General features: G+C 46.5%; 1 protein-coding gene across 3 annotated transcripts in view; it reads left to right on the top strand.

Moving 5' to 3' along the window:
* Positions 1–18904, top strand: part of ASIC3 (acid sensing ion channel subunit 3) — a 456156-nt gene extending 437252 nt beyond the window's left edge. The window contains exons 2-5 of one of the 3 annotated variants that reach the window (XM_063452924.1): positions 13758–13884; positions 15844–15936; positions 16046–16138; positions 16643–18904. In XM_063452924.1, the coding sequence (XP_063308994.1) occupies positions 13758–13884; positions 15844–15936; positions 16046–16138; positions 16643–17907 (1578 nt within the window). In that variant the 3' untranslated portion in view covers positions 17908–18904. Of the gene's footprint in view, positions 1–13757; positions 13885–15843; positions 15937–16045; positions 16139–16642 lie in introns of those variants that run through there. The other 2 variants (XM_063452926.1, XM_063452925.1) reach the window with 2 other exon arrangements.
* The last annotated feature ends 2520 nt before the right edge of the window (positions 18905–21424 follow it).

Raw genomic sequence — 21424 nt, forward strand, 5'->3', positions numbered from 1 at the left:
CACTGTCTTTTCAGAGAAAATGCAGTGTTTACATTACAGCCTAGTGATAACGTCACTGGCCACTCCTCAGATGGCTGGTAGAGATCCTTCCTGGGTCATGGCTGCCTAAAACGCATCCAAAAATTCAGTGTCTCCTCCCTCTGCATGCAGACACTGAACTTTCCTCATAGAGATTCATTGATTCAATGTATCTCTATGAGGAGATGCTGATTGGCCAGGGCTGTTTTTGGATCAGACTACCACTTCTGATGATGTCAATACAGGGAGTGCAGAATTATTAGGCAAGTTGTATTTTTGAGGATTAATTTTATTATTGAACAACAACAATGAACCCAAAAAACTCATTAATATCAAAGCTGAATATTTTTGGAAGTAGTTTTTAGTTTGTTTTTAGTTATAGCTATTTTAGGGGGATATCTGTGTGTGCAGGTGACTATTACTGTGCATAATTATTAGGCAACTTAACAAAAAACAAATATATAGCCATTTCAATTATTTATTTTTACCAGTGAAACCAATATAACATCTCAACATTCACAAATATACATTTCTGACATTCAAAAACATAACAAAAACAAATCAGTGACCAATATAGCCACCTTTCTTTGCAAGGACACTCAAAAGCCTGCCATCCATGGATTCTGTCAGTGTTTTGATCTGTTCACCATCAACATTGCGTGCAGAAGCAACCACAGCCTCCCAGACACTGTTCAGAGGTGTACTGTTTTCCCTCCTTGTAAATCTCACATTTGATGATGGACCACAGGTTCTCAATGGGGTTAAGATCAGGTGAACAAGGAGGACATGTCATTAGATTTTCTTCTTTTATACCCTTTCTTGCCAGCCACGCTGTGGAGTACTTGGACGCGTGTGATGGAGCATTGTCCTGCATGAAAATCATGTTTTTCCTGAAGGATGCAGACTTCTTCCTGTACCACTGCTTGAAGAAGGTGTCTTCCAGAAACTGGCAGTAGGACTGGGAGTTGAGCTTGACTCCATCCTCAACCCGAAAAGGCCCCACAAGCTCATCTTTGATGATACCAGCCCAAACCAGTACTCCACCTCCACCTTGCTGGCGTCTGAGTCGGACTGGAGCTCTCTGCCCTTTACCAATCCATCCATCTGGCCCATCAAGACTCACTCTCATTTCATCAGTCCATAAAACCTTAGAAAAATCAGTCTTGAGATATTTCTTGGCCCAGTCTTGACGTTTCAGCTTGTGTGTCTTGTTCAGTGGTGGTCGTCTTTCAGCCTTTCTTACCTTGGCCATGTCTCTGAGTATTGCACACATTGTGCTTTTGGGCACTCCAGTGATGTTGCAGCTCTGAAATAGGGGCAAACTGGTGGCAAGTTGCATCTTGGCAGCTGCACGCTTGACTTTTCTCAGTTCATGGGCAGTTATTTTGCGCCTTGGTTTCTCCACACGCTTCTTGCGACCCTGTTGACTATTTTGAATGAAACGCTTGATTGTTCGATGATCACGCTTCAGAAGCTTTGCAATTTTAAGAGTGCTGCATCCCTCTGCAAGATATCTCACTATTTTTGACTTTTCTGAGCCTGTCAAGTCCTTCTTTTGACCCATTTTGCCAAAGGAAAGGAAGTTGCCTAATAATTATGCACACCTGATATAGGGTGTTGATGTCATTAGACCACACCCCTTCTCATTACAGAGATGCACATCACCTAATATGCTTAATTGGTAGTAGGCTTTCGAGCCTATACAGCTTGGAGTAAGACAACATGCATAAAGAGGATGATGTGGTCAAAATACTCATTTGCCTAATAATTCTGCACTCCCTGTAGACTGCTTGTTTTTTTTTTTAGGCAAACAGCATGCAGAGCTACAGCTTCAGGCTTGAATACAGTAAGATTTTGCTATATTTATGAAGGCATGAGGGGCCCAGGGGGGGCTAGATGGTGGTTTTAACACTTTAGGGTCAGGAATACATTTGTGTTCCTGGCCCTATAGTGATCCTTTAAAGGGACACTGTAGTCACCAGATCAACTACAGCTTATTGTATTTGTTCTGTTAAGTAGAATCATCCCCTTCAGGTTTTTTGCAGTAAACACACTGTTTTCAGAGAAAATGCAGTGTTTACATTACAGCCTAGTTATAACTCCGCTGGCCACTTCTCAGATGGTTAGTAGAGCTGCTTCCTGGGGCAGTGCTGCACAGTATGACTGACATGCAGTGTCTCCTCCCTCTGCTAGCAGACATTAAACTTTCCGCACAGAGATGCATTGATTCAATGTATCTCTATGAGGAGATGCTGATTGGCCAGGGCTGTGTTTGGCTTGTGCTGGCTCAGCCCATGATCTGTCTCCTTGACCATCTCAGCCAATCCTATGGGGAAGCATTTTGATTGTCTCAGAACACCCCTTCTAATGATGTTAGCCAAGCAGGCAGATCAGGGGCAGAGACAGCAGCAGCCTGTAATAAAGGTAAGATTTTGCTATATTTATAGGGGAAGGAGGGTGTAACGGCTACCCAGATAGAGAGAGGGTTTCTGCCGTTGAAGGTGTCCTTTTTCCCTGCAAGCTGCTGTGGAGAAGTAGGCTGATGTAATCCCATCCACGATATCCAGAGTGAGGAGCAGGTTCAGCTGTAAACAGGAGCAGAATAATATTCCCAAATAATCCCCTTCCAAGAACGAGACGAGGCTACGTTTTGAAGGGTCAAGATGAACTGAGGACTGGAACACCCAGCCTGCTTTTTATTAGAAATAGATACACACAGAACACTCCCAGGGGGAGGATGAAAACAACCAATAATACAGATGGTAACACCCCCACGTCTCCTCCCCTCAGATAACTACATAACCCAATTAAAATGTCCACATTTTTCCACCAGTTCTGGATGTACCCCAAAAACAGGGGGTACAGCTTTAAATCCGGTAGCGCTGGATAGCTCTCCTTCAGGGGGACAATATATCCAAAAATCACCCCATTCGGATGTACAGTTCGGGAGATACAACGTTCCAAAGTTTTGACCGACCGCACAGACCAACTAGCCGAAATTAGTTCCATGAGTTTTGGCCTTGCGGTCGGTCTCCGTTCGCACGGTAAAAAGGTATGATACTCTGGCCATCCATGCGAATCGCGGGGTTCGCTGGAATCCCCATAGATGATTGCATATAACTACCGAACGAGGGGACGTTCGGTAGTTTCCGTACGAACTTATGGAGGTCTGGAGGATTCAGCGGTGTTCGCCTGTTTGCGTATCCGTTTTCAGTTCCATGCGGTTACAGGCAAACACCGCTGTTCGCACACAAGATGGCCGCGAACACGTGGAAAGTCCCGAAATGGCGGCCACCTCTGCATTACACGTGAAATTCGCACGGAACCAGACGAACAGAGGAATGGAACGAATGGATGTGTAAGTTGTAATTCCCTTGTTTGTTTCACATCCACCAGAGGTTGGTAGGGATCTGTTACACTGCTCCCCTTTTGTGGAACACTCCGGCAGACCCGGATTGATCCTTTTCGGGTCAACTTGGGGCTGTCCGGTCCTTTGTTAGGGCAATAGTTCTGTTTGTCTGGACAGACCGTCCGCGTTCCCATTAAACTTGCCAGGGCGGTATTGGATGGAGAAATTGTATGGCTGTAGTGCGAGACTCCATCTCAGTAAGCGTCCATTATCTCCAGCTACTCTGTTCAGCCATACAAGGGGGTTATGATCAGTAATTAAGGTGAATTCTTGACCGTACAGATATGGGGTTAATTTCTTTAGGGCCCAGACCAGGGCTAAGCACTCTTTTTCCACTGCCGCGTAACTCACTTCTCTAGGTAACAGTTTTCTGCTGAGATACGCGACAGGGTGTTCGCCCCCGTCTTCGCCGACCTGGCTTAGCACTGCCCCCAGTCCGTACATGGACGCATCTGTGTGGACGACAAATCTTTTGTTAGGGACGGGGGCAGATAAAACAGGTGCATTGATCAAGGCTTGTTTCAAGGTTTGGAATGCTGTTTCACAGGCGGGAGACCACAGGACTACTCTAGGTAAATTCTTCTTTGTTAAATCTGTCAAGGGTTTGGCGATGGCGCTGTAGTCAGGGACAAATCTCCTGTAGTACCCTGCTGTCCCTAAAAATGCTAACACTTGTGTCTTAGTGTGGGGTGTGGGCCAATTGGCTACGGCCTCTACTTTAGCGGGTTCTGGTCGTTGTTTCCCACACCCCACCCGGTGTCCCAAATACTGGACTTCAGCCATGCCAAAGTTACACTTCTCCGGCTTTAGAGTTAGGCCGGCGGCCCTAATCTGATCCAACACAGTCTCTATGTGTTGTAGGTGTTCCCCCCAAGTCTCGCTATAGATCGCAATGTCATCCAGGTATGCGCAAGCGAAGTCCTGGAAGCCATCAAGGAGGCGGTCCACTAAGCGCTGAAAAGTAGCTGGGGCGTTTTTCATCCCGAAAGGCATGACCTTAAACTGGTACAGGCCAAACGGGGTGACAAACGCCGACTTAGGGATCGCGTCCTTGGCCAGGGGAATCTGCCAGTACCCCTTGCACAAGTCAATGGTGGTCAGATAGCGTCCCCTGGCAATGCGATCCAATAGCTCGTCTACTCGGGGCATGGGGTATGCGTCTGTCACAGTCCGGTCGTTGAGGCGTCGGTAATCGACACAGAACCGGGTCGTCCCGTCCTTTTTGGGGACTAGGACGACGGGAGATGCCCAGGGACTGTCGGATGGCTCTATAACCCCTAGTTTTAACATCTCCTGAATCTCCTTCCTCATCTCTTCTTTTACAGCCTCGGGAATTCTATAGGGGGTTTGTCGGAGCGGGGCTTGTCCTGGGGTTTCTACGTAATGGGTCGCTACAGGTGTGTAACCTGGCTCCTGGGAAAAGGTTAATCTCTTTTCAACTAGTAGTTGCTGGAGTTGTTCTCGTTCTGGGGGAGTTAATCGCTCCCCTAGCTGTACTGTATTAAGCAGAGTTTTGGACTCGGGGTTGGCTAATAGATCAGGGATGGGGAGACTGTCAGGGTCCTCAGTGGCGGGGATGCATATGGCGGCTATGTCTTCGGGCCGTTCTTGGTATTCCTTTAATAGGTTTATATGAAAGGACTTCTGTATCTTTTCGTCCTTGCTACTGGCAATGATATAGGTGGTGTCACAGACCTGGGCTACTACTTTGTAGGGGCCTTGCCAGGAGGTCTGCAATTTATTTCCTCGAACGGGTTTAAGTACTAGAACTTTCTGTCCTACCTGGAATGTTCTCAGCCTAGCGTTCCGATCGTACCAATGTTTCTGCCGACCCTGGGCCGCATGGAGATGATCCCGGGCCATCCGGGCTAACTGTTCCATACGGTCCCGCATTTCTAGCACATATGGTACGATGGGGACACCTTCGTGTTCCGTCTCTCCCTCCCAGTGCTCTCGGATGAGGTCGAGAGGGCCTCGCACCCTCCGTCCATAGAGCAGTTCAAAGGGAGAGAACCCAGTGGACTCCTGCGGTACCTCCCGGTAAGCAAACAGGAGGTGTGGCAAAAATCGCTCCCAGTCTCTGTATTCCGCCGTAAAGGTCCGTAGCAATTGCTTTAGGGTACCATTAAAGCGTTCACAGAGACCGTTAGTCTGGGGGTGGTACGGTGAACTAAGTAGGGGCTTAATACCACAGACCTTCCACAACTGCTGGGTTAAGTCTGCGGTAAACTGGGTCCCTCTGTCCGACAAGATTTCCTGGGGAAATCCTACTCTGGTGAATATCCCGACTAGCGCACTGGCGACAGTGTCAGCCTGGATATTCGTCAGAGCGACGGCTTCTGGGTAGCGGGTGGCATAGTCCACCACGGTAAGAATGTATTTCTTACCAGAGGGACTGGGGTTAGGTAGGGGTCCTACTAGATCGACTGCCACCCTGCTAAATGGTTCCTCGATCACAGGCATAGGGGACAGTCGAGCTTTCGGATGATCCCCTCTCTTCCCCACCCTCTGGCATACATCACACGTGCTACAGTAACGGCGCACGTCCTTCGAGATTCCTGGCCAAAAGAAGGTCTGAGTGATTCTGTAGGTTGTGCGGTTACCCCCTAGATGTCCTGCTAACGGAATGTCGTGGCCAATTCGGAGAAGCTCCAATCGGTACTTTCTAGGTACCACTAATTGGCGCTTCTGCGAAGGAGCACAGCCTCTCTTCCTGCCTTCGGTTAATCTGTATAATCTGTCCCCCTCCCATATAAAACGTTCCCGCTCATCCCCTCTATTGTCAGCTAGTTCTCGGTACTTTCGGAGGGTGGGGTCCTGTCTAGTTTCCCTCCCAAACTCCTCTGGGGTGTCCCAAGCTAGCGGTCTATCTGTAGTGTCACTGCTAGGTGTCTGTCGGTGGCTTACCTGGGTCTCCCGACCTGTTGGCGGATCGTCCTCGATACGGGTCTGTGAGCGGGTGGTCACGGGGCAAGCCGCAGCAGTAGTGGGTAAAAAGGCCGAGGCTAGAGGGCCAATATCATTGCCCAACACGACCTCAGCGGGTAGGTTGTCCATAATGCCCACCGTGGTCTTTCCTGACCCGACTCCCCAATCCAAGTGTACCCGGGCGGTGGGTAAGCGAAAAACAGCCCCCCCTGCGACCCGAACAGCAACAGTACGGTTAGACACAAGTTCTGGTTTCACCAGATGCTTTTGTATTAAGGTGATGGTAGCGCCAGTGTCCCTTAGGCCTTGTGCTATCTGTCCATTTACACGCACCTCCTGACGGTGGTGCTGGCGATTATCTGGGGAAGCCGCTTGTATGGGGTTGGCCTCATATAATATTCCCAGGCATTCCTCAGGGCTCCCTTCAATCTCCAGGCAATGAGCAGCAGCGGGGCGTGAAGATGGGCTTTCGGTGTTAGATGTGCGCCTCCAATTATTATTGGCTGATCCCAACGGGCAAACACGGGCAATATGTCCCAGGTTGCCGCAGCGATGACACGTCACTCTGTAGGATTCCCGGGGGTGGTTGTTAGACCCTTGAGGACGTGGAGGTCCTGGGGGTACCGGGGCCCGGAATTCTGTGCGTGCAGCGTGGGTTGGGTTGCGGGCCTCTGTTCTAGGTGCTGGTCGCGTAGTACCTTGGCTCACTTTTCTCGTTTCCACATATTCGTCCGCTAGTCGTGCTGCCTCATTTAAGTTGGCTGGGCGGCGATCTCTCACCCAATCCTGTGTATCTGCCGCCAAATCTTGGAAGAAATGTTCCATCAGGAACAATTGTAGCACTTCTTCTCCGGTGTTAGCATTGCACCCTTGCATCCAATGTGATGCCACCCTTTGTAGCTTGTTTGCCCATTCCATGTGGGAGTCCGCTGCCTTCTTTTTGGACTCCCGGAAGCGACGGCGATACGCCTCTGGGGTGACTGCGTATCGGGTGAGTAGTGCGGCTTTCACCCGCTGATATTGTGTGATATCTTCGGCCGTGAGTGCCCGAAAAGCCTCATTTGCTTTTCCTGAAAGTTTTACAGCCAGAATAGTAACCCATTGGTCTGGGGGTATCTGGTGCAGTGAGCACTGCCGCTCAAAATCTGCCAAATACCCATCAATCTCTTCCTCATTTTCTGCAAACGCTTTAAATGCAGTAAATGGTATTTTCCTCCCTGCAGCAACGGGAGGAGGAGTAGGAACTATATGTGTACTAGCTTGTTGCGCCAATACATGTTCCGTGTCTTGCCTCCTCTTAGTCTCGATCTCCTCTTTTGCGTTCTTGAACAGTCTGTCTAATAGCTCCGTGGTCCTTTCCGGATATAATGCTAATCTTCGCTGTACAATAGCAGTGAGTACATCGTTCTCGCTGACCGGTGCAATAGGTTCAGTTACCTCCATGGATCTATCCATTTCGTCCAGCTCCAGTAGGTCAGCTATCAGCTCTCTCCTTGGTCTGTTACTAGCACTCCTACCACGATTTTCCAATAGATCTTTCAGTGTGGGTCTTTTCAGCTTGGCATACTGAGACTCCATTCAGCACTTGCTCCTTGGGCAAAAAAGAACCATCCCACCGCTGCCACCAATGTAACGGCTACCCAGATAGAGAGAGGGTTTCTGCCGTTGAAGGTGTCCTTTTTCCCTGCAAGCTGCTGTGGAGAAGTAGGCTGATGTAATCCCATCCACGATATCCAGAGTGAGGAGCAGGTTCAGCTGTAAACAGGAGCAGAATAATATTCCCAAATAATCCCCTTCCAAGAACGAGACGAGGCTACGTTTTGAAGGGTCAAGATGAACTGAGGACTGGAACACCCAGCCTGCTTTTTATTAGAAATAGATACACACAGAACACTCCCAGGGGGAGGATGAAAACAACCAATAATACAGATGGTAACACCCCCACGTCTCCTCCCCTCAGATAACTACATAACCCAATTAAAATGTCCACATTTTTCCACCAGTTCTGGATGTACCCCAAAAACAGGGGGTACAGCTTTAAATCCGGTAGCGCTGGATAGCTCTCCTTCAGGGGGACAATATATCCAAAAATCACCCCATTCGGATGTACAGTTCGGGAGATACAACGTTCCAAAGTTTTGACCGACCGCACAGACCAACTAGCCGAAATTAGTTCCATGAGTTTTGGCCTTGCGGTCGGTCTCCGTTCGCACGGTAAAAAGGTATGATACTCTGGCCATCCATGCGAATCGCGGGGTTCGCTGGAATCCCCATAGATGATTGCATATAACTACCGAACGAGGGGACGTTCGGTAGTTTCCGTACGAACTTATGGAGGTCTGGAGGATTCAGCGGTGTTCGCCTGTTTGCGTATCCGTTTTCAGTTCCATGCGGTTACAGGCAAACACCGCTGTTCGCACACAAGATGGCCGCGAACACGTGGAAAGTCCCGAAATGGCGGCCACCTCTGCATTACACGTGAAATTCGCACGGAACCAGACGAACAGAGGAATGGAACGAATGGATGTGTAAGTTGTAATTCCCTTGTTTGTTTCACATCCACCAGAGGTTGGTAGGGATCTGTTACAGAGGGTCTGTGTGACAAGACCAATCTCGCCACTGTGCATTGGAGGAGCCTGGTTGCCCGCCTGCTGCCTTTAGACTATGGCCCCATGTTGAAATGCTTGATTTTCCCCTGCAAAGACACGAAAGCCAGTGTGGCAGAACCAACCTCACCACTGTACACTGGAGAAGCCTGGTTGCTAGCCTCCTGCCCTGCGACTATGGCCCTGGGATGTATTAACCCTTTAAGAACTGTATTTGGGCACGATGGATTTGTATAATGCTGTTCCTGGCCCTTTAATTACTTTGGAGCAGTGTTACAACTTTTAAACTGGCACTTGGGATGCAGTCGAAGTGCCGAAGTCGTCGAAGTGGCGGCGGCCATTTTAACTTATTCGAACGTGGTCAGCGGTGTGTGCAGCCAAATCTATGGAACTAGAAAGAATTCCCAAAAGTCAGAGTTTCTGGAAGGGGGAGCAAGAGTCCTACTTCCAAAACACGCTGACAGAGGGTGTGCCCATACACAATGGTATATAGTATAAATCCCCTGGTATAGGGAGTAAAAAAAATAAATCTTTAATAGAGAAACATATATTGATACATATATTAAAAAGTAAATGATAAATAGCCTAAGTTACTGCACCCTAAGTAAGTGAAAAAGAAAAGAACCGTGAGAAAAATTGTGCTATATACACTGGGTATGAGTCTTAGATAAAGTCTAGCTTGTGAGACTTGGTTACCTTAATAGAGAGTTCATAAAGTAAATAAGTATCAATGTAAAAGATACTATGGGGCAATTAGACCAGTAGAAAATACCTTGAGGTTAGCCTGCAAATAGATTAGCATAGAAAAGTGTATAGGCAAAGAGTGTCTGCATAAGTAGTTCAGAACTACTATTGTGGGAGAGACACAGAACAGACAGTGTCCTCCCTGTAGTCTGAGTCAGGGCTCAGTCCTATATACTTGTTTAGTGGAGGGTTCTCAGATGCTGTTAGTAATAGGTAGGTAGGCGAAAAACAGTTTAAGATCATAATATAGTCCGTGGAGAGAGAAATGCCTTAAAGTGGGTCTTATGCTTAAATTCCCCCACGTATATAGCTTCCCCAATGCCTCAACTTACAAAAATAATAAACAGCTTAGAAACCCATATACTAGATAAGAGAAGTTAGAAAAAAGTATAACTCCCCTTATTCACGCACATATAGTATCCTCGTAGCTAATTTTCTAGATCGGGATACATTGTTGCAATAGTGAAGGGCAGTATGCTAGGAGAGATACAGAGGCAAATAGTTGCTAACTTGCTTACATCTGCTAACCCGGTAGAAAGGTCTATAGAGTCTATAATATACCCTAGTCCTTAATATTCATCTCACAGGAAAAAATATATCTAGACATCCAAGAACTGACAACCCATGGTGATATAAAAGTATAGATAAGCCTAAGCCTAGCGTCCTACTCGACGCGCGTTTCGGCGCTATGTGGCGCCTTTGTCAAGAGCGGTAAGGTGACTCAAAGTCCGCCAAGGCTTTTAAAGGATACAAAGCCAACCCCTTACGTGACGTCATGTGGCCAATCGTGTAGCGCCACGTCACGGGAGGGGAAGGAGCCAAAAGTTGCTCGATCGGGCAGTGACCGGGGGGAACATGTATACATCCATAAGCGTCAAGACAAACTCTTGATCGGCTTATGTATTCTCTTAGTTTCTGCACATGAAGCCCAAATGTATATGGCTATTTTAAAGAGTAAATATATCCCTATGGTGTCTGTGGTAATAGTGAAATATATATGTGTATATGTGTGTATATATATGTGTATATATAAAATATTAAAATTGAGAAAAGTATAATACAGTGTCGGTACTTGGGCAAGTATATGGTTGTAGATGAAATAAATTATATGTACTTGTAACCATGGGAAGTTTAAATAAATAAGAAATTACCAAATATTGAAGAGAAAATACTATAAGATAAAGCTATATATATATATATATATATATATATATATATATATATATATATATATATATATATATATATATATATATATATACAATTAATAGTAGTCAAAAAAAGTGGAAGGGGGTGTTTATTAGTATCTGTATATGTATATTCTGGTCACAGTAATTATAGGAAAGGGGAGGAAGAAAATCCTTTGTTGAGGCCTTTTGGACTCAGAGTTTTAAGTTGATAAATCCAAAAGCATTCTCTTTGTCTAAGAAATTTATCATAACCTCGCCTGGGGTTCCTTTTGACCAGTTCCAGACCACAGAATCGTAACCCCTTAGAGTCACTATTATGGCATTCACTGAGGTGTCTTGAGGTAGGGTTTTCAGTCGAATATTTGCATGATCTGATGTGTTCCTGTATTCGTTTCTTAAAAGGGCAAAACATTTTTCCACATATTTTTTTTGCATTCACAGGTCAATAAGTATACAACACCTGATGTGTTGCAATTAAAGAAACGATTTCTATTAATCATTGCTCTGGGTTATGCCCATTATTTGTTGCCCATCTAGTCCTTCTTTTTTGACTCTAGGGTCAGTTGTATCTAACCCTGCAGTCATTTTCTCTTCATAAATCTATGGAACGGTTTGCGGCTACCCAATTGCACGAACACCGCTGACCCGTACCTTCTTCGACACCGCGGCTGGAGACTAAGTCCTGTTCGAAGATTCGAACGCTCGTTCGAATGGGACTTAGTCATTTTCTCGGTGGAAAATAGACCGACCGCACAGCCCAAATCCATGGAACTATTTTTGGGCATGAAAATGTGCTTGCCGTCGGTCAGAGGTGACTTATATCTATCTCCCGAACGGCTGAACGGATTCAAATGATTTTTGAGTATGTTTGTATTTGGAATGTGCTGATTAATAATATGTAACGGTTATTAATATTGGATGTATGGTTTTAGAGTTATGAAAGTTGGGTAAAAAGTATGTTTAAACTGTATGTATAATTGGGTTACCTCTCAGGCTAAGGGGAGGAGATGTCTGGGATGTAACCAGTGTGTGATTGGGTAATGTATAATTGTATGTGGGCGTCTCCCTTGCAGGGGAGAATTGCATAAAAGCAGAGTGTGTGCCATTAAACCTGAGTTCTACTTCCCCCCTTAATTTGGATTGCCGTCTCTTATTGGGGGAATCTGCTACAAGGGATTGCTATGCTTGTCATACTCCCTTGCTAAATCACTGCTAAGCTCTTGTAAGGGCGTGTTCCTGTTTTGCTCTCTGGAGGAGTCTACGGTGGTTATGGTGTCGGCTGGAGTGCTTGGAGCCCTCAGGAAGCGCTAGGAGCATCCATTAACGGAGGTACCCAGTCAGGGTGCCCGTCGATCCATTACAGCCGGGTCATTCGGTGCTTGCCCTATTTGAGCAGTGATACCCCAGATAGCTATGCCATGGAGCCCATTTGTATAACGAAAGACTATGTGAAAGACTTTGGCTCCATGGCAATTGAACTGTATGTATGAGATCTGAGCACCATTCAGTAATCATGTGCGCTCAGATCTAGTGCGCTCAGATCTAAGCTATCTGGGGATATGTTGAATGTACCTGTTTTATGCAATAGCTGCACAGTCATGTATTTTTATGTATTGTATTGTCTTTTGCTTCCATGTGTTTAATGGAGTTTTGCCTCTGTCCTTGGAAATAATTTGATTACTTCCCAATTATCTCCAGGATAGAAGACTCTGTGGAACTGGTTTTGGACAGAAAAGCCATGCTTCATTTGGTCACAAAGGACTTCGATTTATCTTTGAACCAATGGACCAATTTGTATGATTTTGACGTATGTTTGTATTTGGAGTATGCTGATGCTGAAAATGTAAGTGTTATGTGAATGTGATGTATACTTTTAAAGTTATGAATAATGTGGAAAAACTGTATTTCTCTGCCTGTGATAATTACATTACCCATTGTGTAAGGTAATTGTATCACAGGCAGAGGGGAGGATTTTGTGTGGGAGTGTCTGAGTGTATTGTACGTGTTTATTGGTTGTTTTCCAAAACCCTGTGGGTGGTAATAATGTGTATATAAGAACAATAAACCCACAGCTCTGTCTGTTCCTGCTTGACCCTCAAAACGGAGCCTTGTCTCGTTCTTGGGGGGATTTATTGTATGCTGTTCCAGTTTGACTGCTAGGAGTGTAAACCTATTCGTATGGTTTTTCCTATTCGACTGTTTACAGCATTCGTATGGTTCCGGTTCAGCTGTTTACGGCATTCGTATGGTTTCTTGTTCGGCAGATTGGTGTCTTTGGTAGCTGCCTGTGTATCTGGAAAGGGAATATCATCTAAACGGCGTTTAACCTCTTTTATGCCCAGGGTGCCGTTACAGTCTGGTTTTAACACTACAGGGTCAGGAATACTGGTTTGTGTTCCTGACCCTTAAGTGTTCCTTTAAGTTAAAGGTGTTTTGTATTTACTGTGTTCAGTTCTAACTGTGTCACTTTAAAGGGAACCTGTGGGTACCATTACAACTTTATCCAAATTAAGTTGTTATAATGCCAGTAGGTCCCTGGCGCGGCAGTCTGAGGCTTCCTGGTTGAAGCATTTTAGAGAAGCAGAAGGACAGGGGCAGAACTAAACATGCTCGTGAGAAGACTTTAGGGTTTAACTACCCGTGAACGGTTTAACTCCTAAAGGTAAGCTAGCACTATAACAACTATAACAACTTTATTGGAATGAAGTGAGAGATCCTTTAATAGCCCTTGAGGTCTGTATATATGTTTCCATCTGTAAATAGCTATAGGTGAACAGGCATTGAAATATACACATGTAAGTGAAGCATCAATTTACTTTATCAGTGTTCTTCTAATTGTACGTAAAATGTTTTCATTTTCAGATGCCAGTGAATTTTGATGATGTGGCTGTGTACTTCTCAGAGGATGAATGGGAATATTTAGAAGAATGGCAAAAAGAACTGTACAAAGAAGTTATGATGGAGAATTTTGAGCTAGTAACTTCAGTTGGTGAGAAAATAAATAACATGTATCACATAACTGTCTCCTGTCTGTCACCCTGCAGTGGGAGGGACAGACTCCGTGTCCCATAGTTCCACCTGTCTGTGTCACCCTGCAGTGGGAGGGACAGACTCCGTATCCCATAGTTCCACCTGTCTGTGTCACCCTGCAGTGGGAGGGACAGACTCCGTGTCCCACAGCTCCTTCTGTCTGTGTCACCCTGCAGTGGGAGGGACAGACTCCGTGTCCTATAGCTCCTTCTATCTGTGTCACCCTGCAGTGGGAGGGACAGACTCCTTCTGTCGGTGTCACCCTGCAGTGGGAGGGACAGACTCCGTGTCCCACAGCTCCTTCTGTCTGTGTCACCCTGCAGTGGGAGGGACAGACTCCGTGTCCTATAGCTCCTTCTATCTGTGTCACCCTGCAGTGGGAGGGACAGACTCCTTCTGTCTGTGTCACCCTGCAGTGGGAGGGACAGACTCCGTGTCCTATAGCTCCTTCTATCTGTGTCACCCTGCAGTGGGAGGGACAGACTCCGTGTCCTATAGCTCCTTCTATCTGTGTCACCCTGCAGTGGGAGGGACAGACTCCGTGTCCTATAGCTCCTTCTATCTGTGTCACCCTGCAGTGGGAGGGACAGACTCCTTCTGTCGGTGTCACCCTGCAGTGGGAGGGACAGACTCCGTGTCCCACAGCTCCTTCTGTCTGTGTCACCCTGCAGTGGGAGGGACAGACTCCGTGTCCCATAGCTCCCTTCTGTCTGTGTGTCTGTGTCACCCTGCAGTGGTAGGGACAGACTCCGTGTCCCATAGCTCCTTCTGTCTGTGTCACCCTGCAGTGGGAGGGACAGACTCCGTGTCCCATAGTTCCACCTGTCTGTGTCACCCTGCAGTGGGAGGGACAGACTCCGTATCCCATAGTTCCACCTGTCTGTGTCACCCTGCAGTGGGAGGGACAGACTCCGTGTCCCACAGCTCCTTCTGTCTGTGTCACCCTGCAGTGGGAGGGACAGACTCCGTGTCCTATAGCTCCTTCTATCTGTGTCACCCTGCAGTGGGAGGGACAGACTCCGTGTCCTATAGCTCCTTCTATCTGTGTCACCCTGCAGTGGGAGGGACAGACTCCTTCTGTCGGTGTCACCCTGCAGTGGGAGGGACAGACTCCGTGTCCCACAGCTCCTTCTGTCTGTGTCACCCTGCAGTGGGAGGGACAGACTCCGTGTCCTATAGCTCCTTCTATCTGTGTCACCCTGCAGTGGGAGGGACAGACTCCTTCTGTCTGTGTCACCCTGCAGTGGGAGGGACAGACTCCGTGTCCTATAGCTCCTTCTATCTGTGTCACCCTGCAGTGGGAGGGACAGACTCCGTGTCCTATAGCTCCTTCTATCTGTGTCACCCTGCAGTGGGAGGGACAGACTCCGTGTCCTATAGCTCCTTCTATCTGTGTCACCCTGCAGTGGGAGGGACAGACTCCTTCTGTCGGTGTCACCCTGCAGTGGGAGGGACAGACTCCGTGTCCCACAGCTCCTTCTGTCTGTGTCACCCTGCAGTGGGAGGGACAGACTCCGTGTCCCATAGCTCCCTTCTGTCTGTGTCACCCTGCAGTGGTAGGGACAGACTCCGTGTCCCATAGCTCCTTCTGTCTGTGTCACCCTGCAGTGGGAGGGACATACTCTGTGTCTCATAGCTCCCTTCTGTCTGTGTCACCCTGCAGTAAGAGGGACAGACTCCGTGTCCCATAGCTCCCTTCTGTCTGTGTTACCCTGCAGTGGGAGGGATAGACTCCATGTCCCACAGCTCCTTCTGTCTGTGTCACCCTGCAGTGGGAGGGACAGACTCCGTGTCCCATAGCTCCTTCTGTCTGTGTCACCATGCAGTAGGAGAGGTGGCTGAAGGTGGTACCCTGATCCTTGTGTGTTTCAGTTTGTCCGAAATGCTGTGAACTGATTGGAATTTATTTTGTTGCCAGGACTGCTGATTCGAAGAACCAGTTGGTTAGATCTGGAAACAGAGGAGTCGCCCTCACACTGGACGTGGGACGAGCACCATGATAAACTTGATGGTGAGAGAGCGTATTGGGTGGTTAATACACACTGGCAGGGGTACTGCATGCTGATTACAGTGCCACTGGCCACTATAGTGTTTTAAGAGTTTTCTCCTTTTCTCCTCAGAGGAACCTGAGCTGAACATTATAGTAAAAGAAGAAGCAGATGATGAGATAACTCTGTCCCCAGGATCTGACCATGGCGAATACCACTATAGAGGTATACATTGGGGTCCTACTTCTCTGGGGATATTATGTGGCTTTCTGACATACTGTCTGTGGTTTAATGTGGTCACTGGATTTGTGTGATATGAGTGCTGTCTGATATGTGTTGGCTGTCCCTGATGTGATTTCTATCCTACATGCACTGGCTGTGTGTGATGGTACAAAGCGTAATCCTATTGCCATAGAACCAATGTTTTATTAATTGCCAGTCTGAGTTAGGCTAACTTCATCACAAGTGACCATACCCCCTGAATTGTCCCTTAAAATCCCCTGCAGTTTAATGAATTGTGATCCTTAATAAGATAAGTGACTGGCTGGAAGGTAGACACATTATGAGTGGCCGTCTGTTGTTCCTCATTGCTTGCTAAAAATCTTTTCAGCATCTTTCCATGCTTTGTGTAAACCTTGTCTCTTCGTGCCTTTTATTAGGGGCAAGACTTTCTTGTGTGAGGGAAGGAACATTTCACAAATTAAATAATTTAAAAAATTTCTTCCTCAGGTCCTGATTTTGCTTTGGCTTCAAGCTTCCTGTCTGGCTCTCTTCATCCAGACTCTTTCAGCTCTTCTCAGAGGCGTTTCCTTCCCAACTCAGCATCCCAGATGTTTACCTCAGGGCTACGGCAGGATGAGCGAACAAGTGTAGAGCGGCCCTTCTCCTGTACAGATTGTCACCGCACCTTCATTCGCAAATCGCACCTTACCAGCCATCAGCGTACTCATCGAGGGGAAAGGCCCTACCCCTGCGAGGTCTGTGGGAAAAGGTTTCACTACCGCCATCATCTAGTGGGACACCAACGTATACACACTGGTGAAAAACTATTTTCCTGTGAGCATTGTGGTATTCAATTTAACCACAAAGGTAACTATCAGACTCACCAGCGCTTGCACACTGGGGAGAGACCCTTCTCTTGTGATCTTTGTGGTAAAAGCTTTAACCGTAAGGCTGATCTGATCACACACTGCCGGGTGCACACAGGAGAAAGGCCATTTACTTGTACTGATTGTGGTAAAAGCTTTAGCCGAAAACAGCACCTTGTGACTCACCGTAGGCGGCACACTGGTGAAACTCCATTTCCATGCGATCGATGTGAGCAGAGCTTTGCCCAAAGGAAGACTTTACTCAGGCACCAGGAATTGATTCACTCAATGGAGCGTCCTCACAGCTGTGCCGAATGTGGTAAAGGGTTTGCATGCCGTTCACACCTACTGACACACCAACGTGCTCACCAAAATGGAGGTGGAAGCTGTGGGTCTGGGGGGAAGCCTTTCTCCTGTGACCAGTGCCGGAAAAGCTTTGTGGCCCAGCCACATCTTCAAGCCCACCAGAAAGTTCATTCTAACCCAAAAGGAGAGAGGCCCTACATGTGTACTGACTGTGGCAAAGGCTTCAGTAGTCGTCAGTATTTAAGCCGACACCAGAAAATCCACACTGGAGAACGCCCATTTCGTTGCAATGTGTGTGGTGACAGCTTCATCCAAAAACCTAACTTGGAGAGACACAAGGGTATCCACAGTGGGCAGCGCCCTTTCCCTTGTCTAGTTTGTGGGGGCAGCTTTTTTAAAAAGCACAACTTGGTCCGACACCAGAGAATCCACACGGGGGAGAGGCTGCATTTCAGCTGCAAAGTGTCCCAGCCAGCTGCCCAGACCCTGCTGGGTTCAGAGGAAGAGGGCAATGAGGGGTACTTGAATTCTGAGCATCCCACTGAGAACCCCTGCAAGAATGTCTGCTGCAATCGTACAGGTGGCCGAGTGGAACAGTGAGAAGCACCAATGTGCCAAGTGGCAGGAACTTTCACAAGGAGGACATGGTTAGGCCCATCCTAATGAGACTAGCATAGGGCACTATGCCTACGGCACATCCAACAATAAAGCAGTAATCCGAAAGGTGCATGATTAAAGGAGATTACTGTGTAACTGTTGGTTTGATGTGGTGTGGGAAAGCAGTGTCAGGATAAGTAGCTACAATTGTGAAGTTAAAGTGTCAGCTCTGGTGCTGTCAGATGGCCGTACCAGGGAAAATAACTGCTATAGTGCCATTGATTGTCAGTGCCAGGCAATGTGGCTGCTGTAGTACATTCATAGGGAAGTGTCAGGAAGAATAGCTGCTCTACTGCCACCAGAGGGTGGTGCCTGGGAAAGTGGCTGCTATGGGGCTGTCGGTGGGCAGTGCCATGGTAACTGCTGTAGTGCAGTCTGAGGGCAGTGCCAGGGTCACCAGAGCCGGTATATGATGTAGAAAGCATAATACACAAGAAGAATTTATAAGTGTGAACCTGCTAGCATTTAAGTCCTGTTGGTACAGTTACTTGCTGGCAAGTTAATGAGGGAGCAAGGTAGCTCAGGGACTTGCTGTGCACAACAAAAGAATAAGCAGGCATACACTGTGATGAAGCTGGCACGTTGTATCAAAGTGTTGGTACTACTTGTACACTGTAGGATAATATTAATTGAACTGGTGCAGTGCAGATTAGTTGTAGTCTGACTAGTACACTGTGAATCCAGGTCCAAATTTTTAATTCTTTCAGTGTATCGGAACTGCTAGAGAGATGTATGCCCAGAATGGCTGATGAAACCCTTTAGATTACAGTTCTATGACTTATAGACTTCCCCAAAATCAGTACTCGCAGAGGACTTTGGGTACTCGTGACATATTTTGTTTTAATGCCTCTAATCACAGAGGCTGGTCCTGTACATACATGTAGATTGGTAAAACTGTAAGTGTATAATATGTAAATGTATAAATGTAGTTCTGTACAGAGATCTTGCAAATTCCAAAAACCGTTTGTATCACACAGCACACATTGTGTATGGATGTGTGTGTGTGTGTGTGTGTGTATATATATATATATATATATATTGTAGCGGAGAGCTGATTTCTCGCAGCTATTCTCCACTTAAGATCCTAGGGAGGCTCAGGAACAAGTCATTAGTAAATCCACAGCAGGGTTTCCAGCAGGTAAAAAGGTACAGCAATATCCCCACAGCACTCCCAATAACTGGACGACACACAGTTTCAGGAGTAGAACTGACAATCATTTATTCCAGGGTTTCTTATAAAGCCTGCTCCCATGCAAGGGAGGGATTCACATTAATTAGGACAGTAACCAATACAGTGCTTGTTACCTCCCACACCTCTCCTCCCCTCAGAGTGACTCATAATCCCCTTAACTTGCACAGTACTGTACCCCAAACCTGGATGTACCCCTAAACCATCACATAACATTAATATTAGGGTACCGCTAGGTAGCCCTGATCTGGGTGACTATTACATCCAAAATTCACCCAGATCGGACCAGTGGTTCGGTAGTTACGAGGAGGTGAAGTTTGACCGACCGCACACGAGTTGGTATCCGAAAAGGGTTCCATAAGTTTGGGCCCTGCGGTCGGTCTCCGTTCGCCAGTTAAAACATACACTTATAATTGCCATCCATACTTCCATCCGCCTAGATATTGGTTCCCTCATTCGGTACTTTGTTTCTACCGAATGGGGATTTGTTAGGACTCTCCGTTCGGCAGTTACAGAGCTCTGGAGGTCTCAGCGGTGTTCGGTTGTTTGAGTGTCCGATTTGAGTTCCAGACACTCGACGACCAAACACCGCTGAGATTTTCATGCGTAAGATGGCCGCCGCCACGTGTACGCATGCCGAATGGCGGCCACCCAGATACAATCCTAACGAGCTTGTTAACTTGCGGTTTTAGAAAGTATGCGAACCTTAATTGCTAACACACTTCTCTCTGGGATGGTCCCTCAGTTCGGTAGTTTCCATATGCATATGGTACGGATGGAAACTACCGAATAGCATACAATTCACACAGAAAATATACGAATAGGAAAATTAACACAGGCAAAATATACCGAATACAGTCACACAGGCATGTTACAGGACAGGCTTACTGCATTCCGCTACATATATATATATATACACACACACACACACACACGTATTGTAACTTATAATAATATTATCCTCTTGCTCTTTCATAGAGGATGTTTAGATTTGATGTTACTCTTTTGTAGGATAACCTCTCCCGGGGCAGCCTTTACAAAACACTCGGGGTTATTTACTAAGTGAATTCTAAGAGAATTTTGAGAATTTCAAAGTTAAGGCCAGAGTACCTAACAGAAAGCATGGCTGACTTTTTTAAATTTTTGATAGTTTTATTTTTTATATTTTTGCCAATCATCTCCATCACACTTTATTTCATAGTTATACATAAAGAAAAGTTGGGACTACTTTTCCTTATGTAAAACTAGTAATGGTGGAGTTTTAGTCAATTTTGTCGTTGGTCCCAGATTCAAGTACTCGACTCCCTCCAACTTCACGTCTTGTCCAGTTCCGGTGTGTCACTGCTCCTCAATGCTGACTCTTATGTAATGTCAAGAGTCGGTTTTAAGCCAGTGTTAGTGTCTGTTCCTATATTCACCATGCCTAAAGCCTGTATTTGGCGCACACCCCTCTATGGGGAATAAATGACATAGCCAGATGCTGCAATCTTACATAATGGCAGATTGCGGCACCAAGGAGGTCTTAAGGTGTAAAAGTAGCTTGGGGGCATAGATGGACTTTACATCGGGTGACGGTTCCGCTTTAACTTTGAAATTCACTTTTTACATTCTTACTTTAGCAAATAACTCTGACTGTCAGAGCTATTTAACCCCTTAAGGACACGTGACATGTCATAATTCCCTTTTATTCCAGAAGTTTGGTCCTTAAGGGGTTAAAGGGACACTCTGGATCCTAAGCACTTGAGCTTGCTGAAATGCTTTATGTGTGAAGTGTCTTTTTTTTTTTTTTACAAAAAGTGCAGATTTCAATAAAAATTGCCTCCTTTTTTTTAGCCTTGTTACACTCCCTGGCTCAATTGCCCAGGGCACCTGCCTTGTAAAGACTTCTCATTGAGCTATATTGGAAGTCTGTGATTGGACAGCCACAGAAAGTCTGGGCAGTTTAGAAGGGGAGGGTTTGCAAAGGCTGTAGACAAGAGATCTTGTCAAGGAAAAAATGTGTAAATAAATGCTTGGATGTTTTCATATAGGGCATATCTAGTAAACAGTGATTGATATATGTGTAGAAGGCCAGGCCTGTATTTGTGGGAGAAGTTATCCCTATAAAACACAATCTCCCCTGTTTCCTGTGCCGTTTTCAGTTCAAGTGACGTGGTATCCATGGCAACCTACACTTCCGGTTGGGTCCTTCCTGCGCTGCTGCTAACTGGTCTCTGCTCCTGTTCTGGACCTCCGGCTCCACTGCAGTTAGTTCCTGCTTCTGGCACGTTT

Source organism: Pelobates fuscus, chromosome 4 (assembly GCF_036172605.1).
Source record: "Pelobates fuscus isolate aPelFus1 chromosome 4, aPelFus1.pri, whole genome shotgun sequence".
In the NCBI taxonomy this organism is placed as follows: domain Eukaryota; kingdom Metazoa; phylum Chordata; class Amphibia; order Anura; family Pelobatidae; genus Pelobates; species Pelobates fuscus.